The sequence below is a fragment of the Ovis canadensis genome, chromosome 12 (assembly GCF_042477335.2).
Source record: "Ovis canadensis isolate MfBH-ARS-UI-01 breed Bighorn chromosome 12, ARS-UI_OviCan_v2, whole genome shotgun sequence".
Lineage (NCBI taxonomy): Eukaryota > Metazoa > Chordata > Mammalia > Artiodactyla > Bovidae > Ovis > Ovis canadensis.
The window spans coordinates 58,007,311-58,028,338 of record NC_091256.1 but is presented as its reverse complement, the minus strand read 5'-3'; the positions used below and the strand labels follow the sequence as shown (position 1 = coordinate 58,028,338).

The 21,028-nt window shown below is 46.1% G+C and overlaps 1 protein-coding gene across 3 annotated transcripts in view; it reads right to left on the bottom strand.

Moving 5' to 3' along the window:
* The window catches only part of NPHP4 (nephrocystin 4), a 147,886-nt gene that overhangs the window by 27,013 nt on the left and 99,845 nt on the right, over nt 1–21,028 (bottom strand). For all 3 annotated transcript variants that reach the window (XM_069544833.1, XM_069544835.1, XM_069544834.1), the window contains exon 18: nt 1,248–1,408. In XM_069544833.1, coding sequence (XP_069400934.1) covers nt 1,248–1,408 — 161 coding nt within the window. The remainder of the gene's footprint in view (nt 1–1,247; nt 1,409–21,028) is intronic.

Below are 21,028 nucleotides of genomic sequence, written 5' to 3'. Positions count from 1 at the left end.
GCAGCCGGGCCAGCTGAAAGAGGGAAGAAGGGAGGGAGGAGCAGATGGCTCCCTGAGGATGGAGAGCACAGGGTCAGAGCCACTGCAAGGGGACATGCAATGCAAGTAGCAGAGCCAGGAGCTCCTCGGGGGGCAGGGCACTGAGGAGCGAGGCGGCGATGGGAGCGGCCCTGCAGGTCTCAGCGACCAGCCATGCAAGGCTCAGGCAGGGTAACCTAGGGGGCTGCAGCTGGAATCCAGAAGGCAAACAGCTGTGGGGCTTCCCTGGTGTCCAGCAGTTAAGAATCCACCTTGCAAGGCAGGACCCATGGGTTCAATCCCTGGTCCAGGAACTAAGATCCCATATGCGGCGGGGCAACTAAGTCTGAGCACCACAACAAGTGATCCGAGCACCACAACCACTGAGCACAGATGACACAACTACTGAGCCTGAGCAGCACAACCAGAGGGACCCCACGCCAAAGCGAAAGATCCCGCATGCCGGAACTCAGACCCGAGCCAGGCGAATAAATAGATAAACAATTTTAAACAAACAGGGGATGAAGGAAAGGTGGATGAAGGACAGAGAGATTCCAGAGCTGTAGGGATGGCCCTGTATCCTCTTCCGCTCCACCCCAGGGTGGAGGGTTGGGGGGCAAGCTCTCAGGACAGCACGTGGGCCAGTGGATGTGACCCAGGGCCTGGTCTAGAGGCTGCTGTGTGACCCCATGCTGACCCTCTGGGGTCCTGGTCACATGACAGGGAAGGTTCGGGGAGAAGCCCCAGGGAAGAAAATTGAATTAATGCGTAGATTTCAGTTTTAGCCTATGAGGAGAATAGAAAGCACAGTTAGAAAAAGGATGAGATTCTGATTCTCGTGATTCATGGAACTGAGAATAGGCATCAGGAAATACTTCCCCAGCCCATCACTCACTCATCGCGCCCATCGTCCTGAGGGCGCCCCCCGACGCGCGGGCCCAGCCCCTGGAGAAGAAGGCCGACCCCTCGCTGCTCTCAGGGAACTGCTGTGCTCACCGTCAAGGGAGCAGAGCCAACATTACCTGCTCGACTGAGGATCTGATGACTGGGCGGATGTAAGCTAGCATGATCGAGTTTAGGTTCTGTAAACATCGCTTCCTTGGGAGAAGGCAAGGACTCGGCAGTGTTTGAATTTGTGAACCAAGAAGCCAGGCCAATGCCCAGCACTGGACAATGACCAACACCGCCAGGTGAAAGACCTTGCAGGAGAAACTGTGGGAAAAACCTACCTTCAACTGAACGGCAGCAGATCCAACAAGAAGCAGGGAGTCCCCATCCCAGACATCGATCTGCAGGGTCTGCATGGCCAGGTAGCGGGTGAACCAGCGCTGCTCCCCGGGTCTCAGGAACCCGGGGTCCACCAGGTACTTCCGCTGAAAGCCCGGAGAGCCTGTGCAAAGAGGCCCCAAACAGGCCCAACAGTAACTGAAATCATTTATCATCTTTATATACTTTGAGGACTTTCTGCTCTGGGCATGATGAAAAATTTTCACTTCTAGCAGAGTCATAGCTTAATAAATATATTAATCAAAACATTATAAAATGCTCAAATTAATGACAGGAAGAGTGGTGTTCAGAAGACTATATTTCTTTCCAATATATGCAATAAGTTATTCCTCAAATAAGACAGATGTGTTTCACCAAGTCCTGGTGAAACAGTCAATGCTGAACAAGGACAGATGCCCTGATGGGGCCAGGCAGGGAGTATGAAACCTGACACATAGGATTTAGGGAGAAATGCCATCTACTTCTATTCAAACTGGGACATTCAGGGACTTCCCTGGCGGTCCAGTGCCTAAGACATCACCTTCCAAAACAGGCAGATTTGATCCCTGGTCGGAAGCTAAGACCCCATATGCCTCAGGGCCAAAAAGCCAAAACATAAAACAGAAGCAATACTGTAACAAACTCAAAATTTTAAAACATGGTCCACATCAAAATATCTTTAAAAAAAAAAAACTAGGATATTCACCAGAGACAGAAGATGTCATATACAGGTAGAGAGATGGATAGATATACAATGGAATATTCAGTTCAGTTCACCTCAGTCATGTCCAACTCTTTGCGACCCCATGAATCACAGCATGCCAGGCTGCCCTGTCCATCACCAACTCCGGGAGTTCACTCAGACTCACGTCCATCAAGTAGGTGATGCCATCCAGGCATCTCATCCTCTGTCGTCCCCTTCTCCTCCTGCCCCCAATCCCTCCCAGCATCAGAGTCTTTTCCAATGAGTCAACTCTTCGCATGAGGTGGCCAGAGTACTGGAGTTTCAGCTTTAGCATCATTCCTTCCAAAGAACACCCAGGACTGATCTCCTTTAGGATGGACTGGTTGGATCTCCTTGCAGTCCAAGGGACTCTCAAGAGTCTTCTCCAACACCACAGTTCAAAAGCATCAATTCTTCGGCGCTCAGCTTTCTTCACAGTCCAACTCTCACATCCATACATGACCACTGGAAAAACCATAGCCTTGACTAGACGGACCTTTGTTGGCAAGGAGGGGCGGTGGTGAGGATACCCCTCGTCCAAGGTAAGAAGCAGTGGCTGCGCTTTGCTAGAGCAGCCATGAAGAAATACCCCACGTCCAAGGTAAGAGAAACCCAAGTAAGACGGTAGGTGTTGCGAGAGGGCATCAGAGGGCAGACACGCTGAAACCATAATCACAGAAAACTAGTCAGTCTAATCACATGAACCACAGCCTGGTCTAACTCAATGAAACTAGGCCATGCTGTGTGGGGCCACCCAAGATAGGCGGGTCATGGTGGAGAGGTCTGACAGAATGTGGTCCACTGGAGAAGGGAATGGCAAACCACTTCAGTATTCTTGCCTTGAGAACCCCATGAAGAGTATGAAAAGGCAAAATGATAGGATACTGAAAGAGGAACTCCCCAAGTTGTTAGGTGCCCAATATGCTACTGGAGATCAGTGGAGAAATAACTCCAGAAAGAATGAAGGGATGGAGCCAAAGCAAAAACAATACCCAGTTGTGGGTATGACTGGTAATAGAAGCAAGGTCCGATACTGTAAAGAGCAATATTGCATAGGAACCTGGACTGTTAGGTCCATGAATCAAGGCAAATGGGAAGTGGTCAAACAGGAGATGGCAAGAGTGAGCATCAACATTCTAGGAATCAGCGAACTAAAATGGACTGGAATGGGTGAATTTAACTCATATGACCATTATATCTACTACTGCGGGGAGGAATCCCTTAGAACAAGTGGAGTAGCCATCATCGTCAAAAAAAGAGTCCGAAATGCAGTATTTGGATGCAATCTCAAAAACGACAGAATGATCTCTGTCCGTTTCCAAGGCAAACCATTCAGTACCACAGTAATCCAAGTCTATGCCCCAACCAGTAACACTGAAGAAGCTGAAGTTGAACGGTTCTATGAAGAGCTACAAGACCTTTTAGAACTAACACCCAAAAGAGATGTCCTTTTCATTATGCTGCTGCTGCTGCTGCTCAGTCGCTTCAGTCGTGACTGGAATGCAAAAGTAGAAGTCAAGAAACACCTGGAGTAACAGGCCAATTTGGCCTTGGAATGCGGAATGAAGCAGGGCAAAGGCTAATGGAGTTTTGCCAAGAGAACGCACTGGTCATAGTAAACACCCTCTTCCAACAACACAAGAGAAGTCTCTACACATGGACATCACCAGATGGTCAACACCGAAATCAGATTGATTACATTCTTTGCAGCCAAAGATGGAGAAGCTCTATACAGTCAGCAAAAATAAGACCGGGAGCTGACTGTGGCTCAGATCATGAACTCCTTAGTGCCAAATTCAGACAATGGAATATTAATTGATTATTAAAAGGAATCAAAGAATGCCATTTGCAGCAACATGGATGGACCCAGAGATGATCACATTAAGCAAAGTAAGTCAGAAAGACAAATACCATATAATATTCATACGCAGAATCTAAAACAGGACACAAGTGAACCCAGCTACAAGACAGAAATAGACGCACAGACATAGAGAACAGACTCATGATTGCCCAGGGGCAGAGGAGGCAGAGGAGGGAAGGACCGGGAGGGGGGGACCAGCAGATGCAAACTATTACATATAGGGTGGTAACTAACAAGGTCCTACTGTATAACACAGGGAGCTATATCCAATATCCTGTGATAAACTGTAGTGGAAAAGACTATGAAAAACTATATATATATATATAACTGAATAACTATGCTATACAGCAGAAACTAGCATCGCACTGTAAACCAACTATACTTCAATAAGATTTTTTAAAAACTGGGATATTCACACACAGGCATGTGCAGAGCTTAAACTGAAACAGAGCTTAGCACACGGTGCTGAGCCCACCCCAAGTCAGCACCCAACCCAACACACTCAGTCCTCCAGGAGCCCAGGCCTCTCTGGGGTCCCGCTGGTGTCAGGCTTATCAATATGAGACAGGAACTGGACTGCGGCTCCTGCCTTCACCTTTTCAAAGTGGCGCCATCACTAATCCTCGATTAACAAAAACGTCATCGAAATCACCATTAGTTAAAGAGCAGGAAGAGCAAAATGGGGGTGAGAGAGTCAATTCCCAGGCAGGTTGATAAGATGCCCAGGATCCCCAAGGAGGAGAGAGGGGTCTGTGGCTGCTGAGAAGGAGATAGGGGTCTGGAATTCTCAAGGAGGAGGAAAGGACAAACGTCTTTTTTCTCTACCTTTCTTAGTCACATAAAGTGTTTTTTTCTTTAAGCCCAGAGCTGATGATTACACAACAAACAACTCAGCTTAAACTCTGTACTAAGGGCTTTCCTCACAGTCGGTAAATCATCTGCCTGCAATGCAGGAGACCTGGGTTCGATTCCTGGGTCGGGAAGATCCCCAGAGAAGGAAATGGCAACCCATTCCAGTATTCTTGCCTGGAGAATCCCATGGACAGAGAAGCCTGGCGGGCTACAGTCCACGGGGACCCAAGAGTTGGCCACAACTTAGCAACTAAACCACCACCACCAAGGATTATATAACAACAATGAATCCTGCTTGAGGACAGTTTCTCCTTCTTGAAAACCTTCTGACTAATCCTGTTCTCTTAAAATGTTATTATGAGAGTGGGCCTGGTAAGATCTTTTTATTGTTAGTTCTGATCCTGTCAGCTTAAAATGTAAATTGTGAGAGTGGGTCTATTAAGAGCTTTACAACCTTGAGACATTCTTTTGATTTACTGTAATAGCCAATTTAAAAAGTATATAGCTCCCTTCCTAAGACTAGTGAGGGGGGCATCCTCCATCCCTCTTCTGATGTCTATGTCAGACACTTTCTCTGTCCCTTTTTCACTTTAATAAAACTCTACTACACAAAAGCTCTTGGGTGATCATGCCTGGTCCCTGGTCCCAAAGCTAAATCTTCTTTTTCGGAGATCACAAATCTGACATTGTTCACTCGTAAGCTATCAGGGGAAACATACTGAATACAGCAGTTCTTCCCTTTCCATTAACCATATAGCAGCATTTTAAAAGCAGTCCATATAATCAAAGCTATGGTTTTTCCAGTAGTCATGCATAACGTGAGGAATCGGACCATAAAGAAGGCTGAGCACCAAAGAATTGATGCTTTCAAATTATGGTGTTGGAGAAGACTCTTGAGAGTCCCTTGGACAGCAATGAGATTAAACCAATTCAAAAGGAAATCAAATCTTAATATTCATTGGAAGGACTGTTACTGAAGCTGAAGTTCCAATACTTTGGGCACCTGATGCAAAAAGCCGACTCATTGGAAAAGACCTTGATGCCGAGAAAGATTGAGGGCAAGAAAAGAAGGGGGAGGCAGAGGATGAGATGGTTAGATATCACCAACTCAATGGACATGAATTTGAGCAAACTCTAGGAGATAGTGAAGGACTGGGGAGGCTTGGTGGGCTGCAGTCCCGCCAAGGGGTCACAAAGAGTCAGACATGACTCAGTGACTGCACAACAACAAAACCTGGGGAGGAAGGCAGATGTTCACTCAGCAGCCTGAGCTTCCCGGGCAGGCTTAGACCCTCACCCCCTGCAGCTGCCTCGGCCCGTGGGCACCCACATAGCGCCCCCTCCACTCTCCTCAAGGCCAGGGCAGTGGGAACAGTGAAGCAGGTCAGGACAGCACCCACCGGGGGCGGAGGGGGAACAGGGCTGGTCCTGATGGGCCCGGGGACACAAAGAAAGGTCCAGACATGTGGTCCTGGCTCCAGCTAGAAGCACTGCCCACCCCCCCCCCCACCCCCCAGCCCGGGTAGTGCTGAGCAGGACAGTGCATCGAGCAGCAGGACAGAGGCCAAGGGAGAGGTTGGGAATGATGTCATACATGGCAGGCCAGGCCCCAGTGTCCCATCTCCAGTGACCGGAGCAACTCACAAGGCCAGTGGAGGTCAAGGACCCTGCTGCCCTGCCCCAGCCCCACCAGCCAGCTCCAAGAGCTAAGCAGCCTGAGCATCGGGTCAGTCTCATGACACCCACCCTGAGGCTGCTCATCCAGGTGCCCTGGGGACTAGAAAGAGGACCAGGCAATGTGGAAGGTCAAGTTCACAGCACCGGGTAGCACCCACCTGCTGGGCCCCCTGGGCTGCAGAGAAGTAGTATAAGAAGCACTGACCCCTATACTGGTCAGACTGCTAGCTCCAGGACACAAACTGTGTGGGCTGACCTCCCAAATGACACCAGACACCCTTCCCCGGGGGCCTTCCACACTCACCTCCAACACCCCCAGCCCCACTGACCCTTCACCTAGACTTGCACTTGTGCCTGAATGCAGCCCATCCCAGATGGACCCTGCATCCTCTTCCTCAGCCAGATCCTCCTTGCATCAACCCAAGCTGCCACCAGGCACCATATCCTCCCAACACCCCAGCTGGGCTCCATCATCACCACATCCCTTCGGCAGGCAAGTCTTCTCAACACAACCATGAATTCACATGCAGTACATGCCCAGGGCCCTGTGTGGGGTCATGTGGGGGGACAGGATGGACAGGCCCCTGCCTTGATGGGGCTCATGGTCTCAGGTGACACACCAAGCCCAGAGCTGACAGTGTGCTGAGTGTCACACATAGAAGGCATCCTTATCTGGGGGCAGCCCAAGGCCCCCTTGTGCTGGACATTCCCAACTCCTCCTCACGGTAGGCTTGGACCCCTTCACTCCTGTTCAGTTCAGACAACTGGCTCCTTGGTGGCCTTTCCTGAGTCCCAAGCTCCCTGTAGTACATCCCATGGCAGTGCCAAAGCACCCATTAAAGAGCCCTGCATCATCTCCATCCCACTCAAAAGTCTGCAGAGAAACTGACCACTGACTCCCAGGGGCAGTGGCACTTCAGGCTCCCAGGCTTAGCTCCCTCACCCTGTCACAAACACCACGCCCCAGCCCAGGTAGGATCCTTGCTGCACCTTCAAGACTTTATATCCCAAGAACCAAAGAATTATAGTAAATGAATTAAGCAACAAATAACAATAGAGAACACCTCCAAAACAGTAGAAAGAAGGTAATATAAAGATAAATGCAAACTTTAATTGATTAGGAAATAAGAAAAATAGAAAAACCTGTTTGAGGTACACTTACGTGTCTTCAGAAGACAGGGAAGCCAAAATAAGTGGATGGAAAGACATCCCCGTTCCTGGGGAAGGTCAGCTCCCATCCTGTGAGGGCAGATATCCCCACCATTCATCTGTGAATGCTCCAGAACTCCAGTGAGGAGTCCAACAAGTTTACCTGGGAAACCAAACCAGCAAGAATGTCCAGGAGAACCACACAAGGAATAACAACGTAACGCCTCTGATAAACAGTGTGACCTTCATACCTAGACATTCTAACAGTCTGGTAAATTACGGCTCACAGGCCAATCCCCCATGAGCTAAGAATGGCTTTTACAGGACTTTACTGATGGTCCAATAGTAAAGACTCCGCCTGCCAATGCAGGGGACACGGATTCAATCCCTGGTCCACAAAGATTTCACATGCTAAAGGGCAATGAAGCTCAGGAGCCACAACTACTGCAGCCCAAGCACCCTAGAGCCTGTGCTCCTCAACAAGAGAAGCCACCGCAGTGAGAAGCCTGCATACCACAGCAAAGAGGAGTGCCTGCTCACTGCAACTAGAGAAAGCCCACGTGCAGCTACAAAGACCCAACACAGCCAACAGTAAATAAGAAATAAAGAAGAATGGCTTTTTTTTAAGTGTTGAGGGAAACAAAGAAGAAAATGATTACACAGAGATCATATGTAAAGCCAGAAAGTCTAAAATATTTTGTTCTGGCCCTTAAAATAGTTTGCCAACCTCTGGGCTAACGGAACAAGCAAGAAAATCCCAAATGACACTGAATCATTTTTTAAAAAAAGGTATATGATAAGTGTGGCTCTCAAGTTACTGGGGGAAAAGACAAACCTTTTAATAAATAGTGCCGGGTCAATCGGAAAGACATTTGGGAAGAGATAAAGCCGATCCAAATCTGCCATCACACAGCAGGATAAACTGCACAGAGATCAGAAATCTACATGTGAGAAATGAAACCTACACGTCCCAAAAGAAAGCATGCACAAATCTCTTACAAAGGAGAGAAAGCCCTTGCATCTATGACTCAGGACTCTAGAAGCAACAAAATACTGACGCATTAGACTACAAGAAAGAAACACCTTTACATGGCAAAACCCACCCTAAGCAAAGCAAAAAGACGAACAACAAAGTAGAAATCATACTGGCGATTTACATCACAGGCAACAGGCTAGACCTCCTAACAGAGTTCCCGAAATAGGACAAAAGAAATGAAAAATCTGATAGAAAAATGTAATGGAAATGTGCTGCTATTGACAAAAGACATTCAACTCCATTCATCTCACATCAATGAGATTATAAAAATCCTGAAGTGTAGCAACCTGGGACTTCCCTGGGGGGTCCATGGCTAAGACTCTGGGCTCCTAATGCAGGGGGCCCGGGTTCGGTCACTGGCAGGGGAACCAGATTCCACAGGCTACAACTAAGAGTCCACACGACACAGCTAAAGATCCCGCTGGCTGAGACAAAGACTAGCAATCCTGGGTGCTGCAGCTGAGACCTGATGCAGACGAAGAAACAAATACTCACATTTAAAAGTGTAGCAACCCATTCTGTGGGGGAGGCTAACAGAGGAGAGGTTCAATCCTACCCACTGCCAGCAATCTGCCCCAAAACACACCTTCAAACACAGAAAACCCCAGAAACACAGAGCTGCTCATTGCCTCGTTGTCTCTCTGGAAAGACCCAAACCTCCATCAGTGGGATGATGGTTGAATAAACCACAGGATGTGCACCCAACACAGGACAATGTAGCTGTAAAAACAACGCAGGTGGTTTCACAGGGAGTAGAACTCGGGAGAATGGAAAGTTAACTTTCCATGCTGAACGCATGTATTTCATCTGCTACTTTTTGAAGACGAAAAAAGGAAAAATAAAAATATAAATACTTGCTTAAGCCATAAACTAGAAGCCAGGTTGCCTCCAGGAGGCTGAGCAGGTGGGGACCATCTAAGGGGATGATGATGGGAGGGAGCTTTGACTGTATATTCAACTATGGTTTTATGTTTTGAGCCATGTAAATATTCCAACAGATTAAAACAAAAAAGAAAGAAAGCTGGGAACTCCTCAGCCATCTCGTTGTCAGGACACGGTGCTTTCACAGCCATGGCATGGGTTCAATCCCTGATCAGGGAACTAAGAGCCTCAAATCACATGCCACAGCCAAAAACCAAAGAAAGGAAGGAAAGAAAGCAAACACAAAACTGAAAACAAACCGAAACAGGCAAATCTGCTTGAACATCGAATTGGGAACAGCACGCGCTTTTGGCTGCACTAACTCACTCTGCACCCTGTGGGACACAGCCCAGGACCACAGAACTTTCATCAGCCATATATTGTTTGTAGTCACATTAAGAGGAAAGAGATACAAATAAAATATTTTAAGGAAAAACCTCTAAATTTGAATTAGAAATGTCAAAGTGAAGTCATGTTTTAATATATGCCTCAACTCTGCCCAAGGAAAGGCCTAGAAGCAGTTGAGATCCAGACCAAAACATCTGGGTCATGGCCTCTATCTAGCAAGCATTTACAGTGTGGGTGCCAGGCTCCCAGGAGAAACAGGAGACCCAGGGAACAGGAGACTTTTGCTCCAAAAAGCGAGGACCCAGCCAAGTCCAACCAGTGTGTGTCAACAGACCCAGGCCAACCAGAAGGGCTACCACTGGCCAAATGGGGAGAAATTAGGGCATCAAAAACTAGCAATAAGGAATAAACAAACACCTGAGAGATCTGAGTGCTACCCCAAAGACAAAACAAAGGGCCAGACATATAAAACCTCAGCTGTTACTACTGGAGTAACTGTTTCAGTAAGTTGTAACTCTGAAAATTAGAAATTAAAGGGAAAGTATTAAACATTTGTTCTGTCGTTTTTGGAGGATATAGATGTAGTTCACCATTGGTTGGCGAAAGAAAGTCTCTCTTTATAGAAGAATGTTAGCTAATATAGGGAAACCAAATGCTAGCATTAGAAGAATTACCATTTCAAAAGTGAAAGTGTTAGTCGCTTGGTCTCGTCCAACACTTTGCAACCCCATGGACTGCAGCCCACCAGGCTCCTCTGTCCATAGGATTCTCCAGGCAAGAATACTGGAGTGGGTAGCCATTCCTTTCTCCAGGGGATCTTCCTGACCCAGGGATCAAACCCAGGTCTCCTGCATTGCAGGCAGATTCTTTACCATCTGAGCCACCAGGTAAGCCCTTTGGAAAGTTTCATTAAATAGCTGATTCAGGCAAAGCACAGCCAAGGATGTTAGTACAGTCAGAAAAGAGGCTGTAGGGATCAAATATTCACAAGGAACCAAAGAACAGCCCCCAAGAATCTTCTAAGCGCAAATGAAAGCGCCTCCCTCTTCCTACTGGAGACATCTGGGAGGGTGCCCCAAGGAAGTGCTCACATGAGCACCCCCACAATGAGACAGACTGAGCTTGGTGCCTTCGATGGGATGCACGTGCAGCACGAGCCGTCAACCATGACGTGTTCACACCAAATCCAAAGAGGGACGGAGCCTTCAGCCCTCGCCCAGCCAGCGGACAAGACCTGCTGGGGACAAAGCAGGTCGACAGCTAGGTGCGGAAACAAGCAGACACACACAGAACACGGAACAGTCTACAAATCGCTTGGTCTCTTCAAAAAGGCACCGTCATCAAAGAATGCAGGGGACAAGCCTCGACGCAGAGACTAAAGAGATGATTGCAAATAATACCTGGACCTGGACTGGATGTTGGGCTTCCCTGGTGGCTCAGCTGGTAAAGAATCCGCCTGCCATGCGGGAGACCTGGGTTCAATCCCTGAGTTGGGAAGATCTCTTGGAGAAGGGAAAGGCTACACACTCCAGTATTCCAGTCTGGAGAATTCCATGGACTGTATAGCCACGGGGTCACAAAGAATCAGACACGACTAAGTGACTTTCACTTTACTTCGCTGAACTGGATGTCAGAACAAAAAATAGCTATAATGGACTTAAGTGGGGAAATGGGAAATTTTGATTATGAAATTCTTATCATCTTAAGATAGAACTGTGTGCACAGAAAAGGGCATCCTTACTTTTAAGTAATGCAGATCACTGTATTTATTTAAAGGTAGTGTCATCATGCCTGTACTTTACTTTCAACTGATTTGGTGTGGCGAGGGAGAGGGAATGAACACATAGATAAAGCAGGCATTCCCAATCACACGAATGCAACTTCTGTAAGTGGGGACACAAGATTAGGACTCTCGAAGGAAACACAGAAAAGAATGCAGGAAATGGTGGAAAGGGGTCAAAGGGTTCTCACTTTCAGCAATGAAGAGGAGAGCAAGGTGGTGCTAGAGGGTCCAGTCCCGGACACTGGTCTGGTGGGAGATGCCCTTGGCCATGACAACCCAGGGATAGGAAGATGAACTTGAGTTCTTTAGGACAGAGGATGCTCTTGGCTGACCCGGACTCCAGCCCTCACACTAAGGAAAATCCCACTGGATGCAAATCCCACCGAGAGAAGCAGGTTAGAGAGACAACAGCCTGGACAAGGAAGCAAGGGGAGTAACAAGGAAAGACAGTCCCATGCATGTGGTGCAGAAGGACGAGGGCCAACACAGGCAGACAAAATGGCCAAGGACTCAGGGGAAGCTTCCTGAAAGGGGAGGGGATGGTAGTAAGAGAGGAAACTCCAGAGGCACACCCCACTCGTGAAGAAAAAGAAGAAACAAAAAGAAATTCTTCTCACAATGTAGAACAATGGATAGTTTGGCAGAGGCAGCCACCAGGCCCACGGGCCCCAGGTTCAACAAGCTGTGATTCCTACTCTAGGACCTCATGAGCCTGCTGAGAGCTGCCCACTAAAGACCATGTCATGGACTCTAGAGACCAGGACACAGACCTTGAGAGGAAGCGGTGCCCTCCATGAGAACCAGCGGTTGGGGCTGCCAAGACTGAAAACATCCAGTCTTTGCCCAGAGACAACATCTCGAATGCTGCTTTCCATAAGTGGGTCCAGCCACCAAGAAATAGCAGTTGTGTGGCGAAGCTGAGACCAAGGCTTTGTCCCTCTGCCCTCATTCACCCCTGAGTCTCTGCTTTCGTCTTTGGCAAAACCAAACTTTGGATCCTGGGAACATCATTTTGCTTAAGACAGCTATTCAAAGTTGAGGAATAACTCACTTTTCAAGCTTGGTGGGTACGGATTCCCTGCTTTTTAAAACCTTTTATGTCCTATTAACTCTCTGGAATCTTTATGAAGGTCACAAACCTCCACCCCCACCTCACGGGATACACAAAATCAATTCCAGATGGATTCTAGATGTGAATATATAAAAAGGTTTCAAGAAGACAACACAGAGTGTATCTTCAAAACTTTGTGTAGACAGACTCATTTTGGAGTGCAGCTTAGGTGTGCTGTCTGCTCAGTCATGTCCCCATGGACTTATGACTCTTATGACCCCGTGGACTGTAGCATGCCAGGCTTCTCTGTCCATGGACTTTTCCAGGCAAGAATATTGACGTGGGTTGCCATTTTCTTCTCCAGAGGATCTTTCCGGCCCAGGGATTGAACCGATAACTCTTGTGTTTCCTGCATTGACAGGTAAGATTCTTTGCCACTACCACCACCTGGGAAGCCCGCAACTTAAGAAATCTATACATTAAGAAAAAGACTGATAAACTGAACTTAATGGAAAACTACTGTTAACCAAAAGACACCATTAACAGAATCAAAGGCAAGGCACAGAGAGGGAGGAGCTATTTGTAACATCTCAAGAAGGACTGGTACCAGGATATACACATAACACCTACAAACTGAAAAACAGACAGCACAATGAAAAGTGGGCAAAGCACTTCAAAAGACGATCAGCCTAAGGCGATGGTGTGTGGAAGGTCATCGGTCATCCGGGAGGCTGTACACAGGGAGATGCCGGCACCCACCAGGACCGTGAAAGAGACAAACAGAACCTCACACACTCCACAACTGGAAGGACACAGATGGTTCAGACATGGCATCTACTCCAGTGGGTGTGTAAGCTGCTTGGGGAATCCACCAAAGCTAGACCTGTGCTGCCAGAGACCCAATGACTTCAGTCCCAGGCACAGAACAACGCGGATGCACCAAAAGAATGATCTCCAGTACTGGCCAGTACTGGAGAGGGCGTGGAGAAAGGGGGACCCTCATCTACTATTGCTGGGAAGGTAACTTGGTACAGCTACTATGAAAGCTCTGTGGAGGTTCCTCAAAAAACTTAAAAATAGAATTACCATATGAACCAGCAGTCCCACTCTTGGGTATTTAACCAAAGAAAATAAAAAAAGAACACTAACTCAAAAATATTCCGCAGCCTCATGTTCACTGTAGCATTATTTACAATAGCCAAGATGTGGAAGAAACCTGAGTGTCCATCTGTGGATGAACAGATAAAGAAAATGTGGTGCGGGGACTTCCCTGGTGGTGCAGTGGCTGAGAATCCACCTTCCAGTGCAGGGGCCGTGGATTCGAGCCCTGGTCAGGGAGCTGAGATCTCACATGCCGCAGGGCCCTAAGCCCGTGCGACACAACTACTGAGCTGATGGGCCCTGCAGCCCACATCACGACTGGGGAGCACCCTGTGCATCGCAATGAAGACCCTGTGTGTCGTAACTAAGACCCAGAGCAGCCAAATAAAAAAATAAATGCCTCAAAAGAAAGAAAACATGTTATGTATACCTGTGAAATATTATTCAGCCATTAAAAAAGAAGGCAATCTTGTCATTTGCAACAATGTGGATGGATCAGGGGGTTCCCAGGTGGTGCTAGTGGTAAAGAATCCCCCTGCCAACGCAGGAGATGCAAGAGATGTGGGTTTGAGACATATGCCATATGATCTCACTTATATGTGAAATCTTAAAAAAAAAATCAGGCTTGTTAAATACAGAGAACAGACTGGTAGTTGTAAGAGGTCGGGGGCGGGGGGGTGGGCAGGGAGGAGTGGGTAGGTGAAATGGGTAAAGGGGTTAAAAGGTACAAACTTCCAGGTATAAAATAAGTAACTCATGGGGATGCAATGGACATCATGGCGACTATAGTTAATAACACCATATTGTGCATTTGAAAGTTGCTGAGAGAGTATATCGTAAAAGTTCTCACACAAGGATTAAAAGAATTTTAAGATTCATATGTTTGATGATGGATGTTACCTAGACTTGTGCTGGTCACTTCACAATTTTTACAAATGTTCACTGTAGTAGTATTCAAAAGAGCCAAAACCTGGAAATGATTCAACAGACTGTGAACAACAGAATGGGTAAGCCCTGTGGAATATTCCAATGATGTGTTTCTATACAGCCAAGACCACAGATAAGCTACCACTATATACAGCAACATGCATGAATCTCAGACATGAGGCTGAGTGAAAGAAGTTAGATTCCAAGGGTACATACAATATGCTCCTCTTTAAGTTCAAACAACTGATAAAACTGATCTAGAATGATAGAACAGCAGCTACCCTTGTTGTTGTTCAGTTGCTAAGTCATGTCTGGCTCTCTGCGACCCCATGGACTGCAGCATGCCAGGCTCTTCTGTCCTGCACTGTCTCCTGGAGGTTGCTCAGATTCATGTCCATTGAGTCAGTATTGCCATTCAACCATCTCATCCTCTGCCAACCCCTTCTCCTTTGGCCTTCCATCTTTCCTACTATTAGAGTCTTTTCCAATGAATCGGCTCTTCACATCAGGTGACCAAAGTATTGGAACTTCAGCGTTAAGTCCTTCCAATGACTATTCAAGGTTGATTTCCTTTAGGATTGACTGGTTTGATCTCCTTGCAGTCCAAGGGACTCTCAAGAGTCTCCTCCAGCATCACAATTCAAAAGCATCAATTATTCAGTGCTTCAGCTACAGTTCAGTTCAGTTCAGTCACCCAGTTGTGCCCGGCTCTTCGCGACCCCATTAAGTGCAACATGCCAGGCTTCCCTGTCCATCACCAACTCCTGGAGCTTACTCAAACTCATGTCCATCAAGTTGGTGATGCCATACAACCATCTCGTCCTCTATCATCCCCTTCTCCTCCCACCTTCAATCTTTCCCAGCATCAGGGACTTTTCCAATGAGTCACTTCTTCGCATCACGTAGCCAAAGTATTGGAGTTTCAGCTTCAGCATCAGTCCTTCCAATGAATATTCAGGACTGATTTCCTTTAGGATGGACTGGTTTGATCTCCTTGCAGACAAAGGGACTCTCAAGAGTCTTCTCCAACAACCCAGTTCAAAAGCATCAATTCTTCAGCATTCAGCCTTCTTGATGGTACAACTCTCACATCCATACATGATTACTGGAAAAATCATAGCTTTAACTAGATGGAACTTTCTTGGCAAGATAATGTCTCTGCTTTATAATATGCTGTCTAGGTTGGTCATAGCTTTTCTTCCAAGGAGCAAGTGTCTTTTAATTTCATGGCTGCAGTCACCATCTGCAGTGATTTTGGAGCCCAAAAAAATAATGTCTGTCACTGTTCCCACTGTTTCCCCATCTATTTCCCATGAAGTGATGGGACCAGATGCCATGATCTTCGTTTTCTGAATGTTGAGTTTTAAGCCAGTTTTTTCACTCTCCTCTTTCACCTTCATCAAGAAGCTCTTCAGTTCCTCTTCACTTTCTGCCATAAGGGTGGTGTCATCTGCATATCTGAGGCTATTTCTCCCAGCAATCTTGATTCCAGCTTGTGCTTCATCGAGCCCTGCATTTCGCATGATGTGCTCTGCATATAAGTTAAATAAGCAGGGTGACAATATACCACCTTGATGTACTCCTTTCCCAATTTGGAACCAGTCTATTGTTCTGTGGCTGGTCCTAGCTGTTGCTTCTTGACCTGCATACAGATTTCTCAGAAGGGAGGTAAGGTGGTCTGGTATTCCTGTCTCTTGAAGAATTTTCCACAGTTTGTTGTGATACACACAGTCAAAGGCTTTGGCGTAGTTAATAAAGCAGATGTTTTTTCTGAAATTCTCTTGCTTTTTCACTGATCCAACAGATACTGGCAGTTTGATCTCTGGTTCCTCTGCCTTTTCTAAACTCAGCTTGAACATCTGGAAGTTCACAGTTCACGAACTGTTGAAGCCCCACTTGGAGAATTTTGAGCATACTTTACTAGCGTGTGAGATGAGTGTTAATTGTGCCATACTTTGAACATTCTTTAGCATTGCCTTTCTTTGGGATTGGAATGAAAACTGACCTTTTCCAGTCCTGTGGCCACTGCTGAGTTATAAAAATTTGCTGGCATATTGAGTGCAGCACTTTCACACCATCATGTTTTAGGATATGAAATAGCTCAACTGAAAATCCATCACCTCTACTAGCTTTGTTCGTACTGATGCTTCCTAAGACCCACTTGACTTTGCATTCCAAAATGTCTGGCTCTAGGTGAGTGCTCACACCATCATGGTTATCTGGGTCATGAAGATCTTTTTTGTATAGTTCTTCTGTGTATTCTTGCCACCTCTTCCTAATATCTTCTGCTTCTGTTAGGTCCATCCCATTTCTGTCCTTTATGTGCCCATCTTTGCATGATGTTCCCTTGGTATCTCTAATTCTCTTGAAGAGAGCTCTAGTCTTTCCCATTCTGTTGTTTTCCTCTATTTCTTTGCATTGATCACTGAGGAAGGCTTTCTTATCTCTCCTTGCTGTTCTTTGGAACTCTGCATTCAAATGGGTATATCTTTCCTTTTCTCCTTTGTCTTTCTCTTCTCATCTTTTCTCAGCTATTTGTAAGGCCTCCTCAGACAACCATATTGCCTTTTTGCATTTCTTTTTCTTAGGAATGGTCTTGATCACTGCCTCTTGTACAATGTAAAGAACTTCTGTCCATAGTTCTTCAGGCACTCAGTCTATCAGATCTACTCCCTTAAGTCTATTTCTCACTTCCACTGTATAATCATAAGGGATTTTATTTAGGTCATATCTGAAGGGTCTAGTGGTTTTCCCTACTTTCTTCAATTTAAGTCTTAATTTGGCAATAAGCAGTTCATGTTCTGGTTCACAGTCAGCTCCCAGTCTTGTTTTTTGCTGATTGTATAGAGTTTCTCCATCTTTGGCTGCAAAGAATATGATCAATCTGATTTCGTTATTGACCATCTGGTGATGTCCATGTGTAAAGTTGTCTCTTGTGTTGTTGGAACAGGGTGTTTACTATGACCAGTGCATTCTCTTGGCAAAACTGTTAGCCTTTGACCTGCTTCGTTTTGTACTCCAAGGCCAAATTTCCCTGTTACTTCAGGTATCTCTTGACTTCCTACCTGGAGAAGGAAATGGCAAACCACTTCAGTATTCTAGCCTTGAGAACCCCATGAACAGTGTGAAAAGACAAAAACATAGGACACTGAAAGATGAACTTCCCAGGTTGGTAGGTGCCCAATATGCTACTGGAGATTAGTGGAGAAATAACTCCAGAAAGAATGAGGAGACGGAGAAAAAGCAAAAACAACATCCACCTGTGGATGTGACTGGTGATGGAAGTAAAGTCTGATGCTGTAAAGAGCAATACTGCATATGAACCTGGAATGTTAGATTCATGAATCAAGGCAAATTGGAAGTGGTCAAACAAAAGATGGCAAGAGTGAACATCGACATTTTAGGAATCAGTGAACTAAAATAGACAGGAATGGGTGAATTTAACTCAGATGACCATTATATCTACTACTGTGGGCAAGAATTCCTTAGAAGAAATGGAATAGCCATCATAGTCAACAAGAGTCCAAAATGCAATACTCAGATGCAATCTCAAAAACGACCAAATGATCTCTGTTTGTTTCCAAGGCAAACCATGCAATATCACAGTAATTCAAGTCTATGCCCCAACCAGTAATGCTGAAGAAGCTGAAGTTAAATGGTTTTATGAAGACCTACAAGACCTTCTGGAGCTAACACCCAAAAAAGATGCCCTTTTCATTATAGGGGACTGGAATGCAAAAGTAGGAAAGAACTCTTAAGACACGACAAATAAGAAAATAAACAACCCAAAATAAAAATGGGCTAAAGATCTAAACAGATATCTCACCAAAGAAGATATACAGATAGCAAGTAAGTAGATGGAAAGACACATTACAACAGCCATCATGCGGGAATCATAATTAAAATAATGAGCTACCCTACGTGGGCTTCCCGGGTGGCTCAGTGGTAAAGAATCCACATGTCGATGCAGGAGACCAGGGTTCAATCCCTGGGTCGGGAAGATCCCCTGGAGGAGGAAATAGCAACCCACTCCAGTACTCTTGTCCGGAGAATTCCACAGAAAGAAGAGTCTGGTGAGGTCACAAAGAGTGGGACACAACTGAGCAACTAAACAACAACCACAACCATGACAGACCTGCTTGGACAGCCCAAACACAGGATACCAATGACGTCAAATGTCGGCAAGGATGTGAAGCACCAGGAGCTCTCACTCACTGCTGATGAGAATGCAACAAGGTGCAGCTACATGGAAGACAGCTGAGCAGTTTCTCTCAAAACTTAACCTACTTTTAATATGTGCGTGTGTTACTTGCTCAGTTGTGTCCAACTCTTTGTGACCCCACAGATCATAGCCCATCAGGCTCCTCTGTCCATGGAACTTCCCAGGCAAGAATACTGGAAAGGGTAGCCATTCCCTTCTCCAGGGTTATCTTCCCAACCCAGGGATCAAACCCAGGTCTCCCACATTGCAGGCAGATTCTTTAATGTCTGAGCCACAAGGGAAGCCCATATGATGCATCAGTTGGGCTCCAAGGTATTTACCCAAATGAGATGAAAATGGTTGTCCACACAAAATCCTGAACAAAAATGTTTACTGCCAGGAGCCAGCGTGAGGAACGCCGCCTGTGGCAAAGGTCATGAGGGAGGAGGCTCAGCATACGCAAAGGCGGGATCGAGCCTCAGAAGACCCCCTGTTCCCAAGCATCTACCCCCAAGAACCAGAGTCTGCCTGCTTTACTGTGTTATGCTTTCCACCTACTCTTCTGACATTAACAGGGAGCTGTCCCCCAACCACCTTTTTCTGGAAAAAGTTAATTTAGAGCTTTTAGATAATAAGTCTCCTGGACATAATAAGAGTGTTTCAATCAAAAAACCCCTCTGATGGCTTTCTAGCCTGCCTGTAGGACTCTTAACAGCTGTGCATGTGATTGTTTGCGGCCTCCCGACCGACCGCAAGACGCACAGGAAGCTTAAAACTTCCTAGGAATGTAGGGGCTTCCGAGGAGTCAAAATCGTTAGAATAGGACTGATTAAGGGTTTCATTTGTTGAGCCAATACTTGCTGCCAAGTTTTCATATCTTTTATTTGTAGATATAGTTGGTATATAGAAAAAACAGGCAGTAGCCCTGGTATTAGCAACATTAGATCTTTAAGTACTTTCTTTGTTATAACCCACTGCACCTTTGTTCTACAGGAATGTAACTGTATTTAGTACTTTGAGGGTGATGCAGATTAAAGAAAAAACACTTCAATAGAAAAAGAGTTTCCTGGTTGATAAACATTTATCTAGGAAGAGAGCCATAAAAATGTTAACACGCCTCTTGGCCAGAAGATAATGTAAACCACCTGAGACCTTTTGTATATGGGAAGGTATGCAAGAGGAAAGCCTGGTCTCAACAGGGGGTCAGGACTGCTGCCCCTGCATAACTCTGCATATTCCATTATTTCTTTATGTACAACTTGGGGTATATAAGCTGCTTTCAAAAATAAAGTTGTGAGTCTGGCACTGATGCTTGGCTCCCCCATGTTGTTCTTTTCTCCCTTTTCTGGCTGAATTCCTATCTGAAGTGTGGAGGCTCACCGTGTCTACTTATTTGCCCTGGCTTCTAAGACCCACACGAGAGAGAGTCCAAGGCGGGGCACCCTCCACTATTCAAGTGGGCGCCGGTGGCCTATGTATATGGTGCAAGTTCCTTGTCTTGGAACTTTATTGGTTTTCCACATAAACCAAGTTATTCAGCCTCTTTTCTCCACTAATTTTCCTACTACACTATTCTTTCCTAATATCTCTTTATATTTCTAAATAAACAAGTTTTTCCTTGCTGATGCCGTCTCTGCTTCAAATTCCCTGGATCCACCAGGGCTGGACCCCGGCAGTTTACAGTAAGTCACCCACATATGAACCTTCAAGTTGCAAACTTTCAAAGATGCGGCTGTGCTTCCATCTGTTTCAGGCATGAGTGAGAGCACAGCTTGCCCTCTGTCTCCTACTGCTGATGCTCCCTCAGCTCTGCTGTCTCCCGCCTCCCCGCCTCCACCAGTCAGTAACTCTTCTTGACTGCTCACTCGATCCCAGCCCGTGTACCAGCTGTTGTGCGGTACTATTGTACTGTATTGTAGATTTTAAATGTCTTCTTGATTTTTTATGTTTGTTGTTTCTGTATTGTGTGAAAAGTATTATAAACCTGTTATGGTAGAGTAGTGTACAGCTGATTGTATTGGTTGGGTATCTAGGATAATTCTGTTGGACTTAAAAGGTGGTCTCAGAATGGAACTTGTTTGTATTTTGTATGTAGGGGATTTGCTGTATAGCA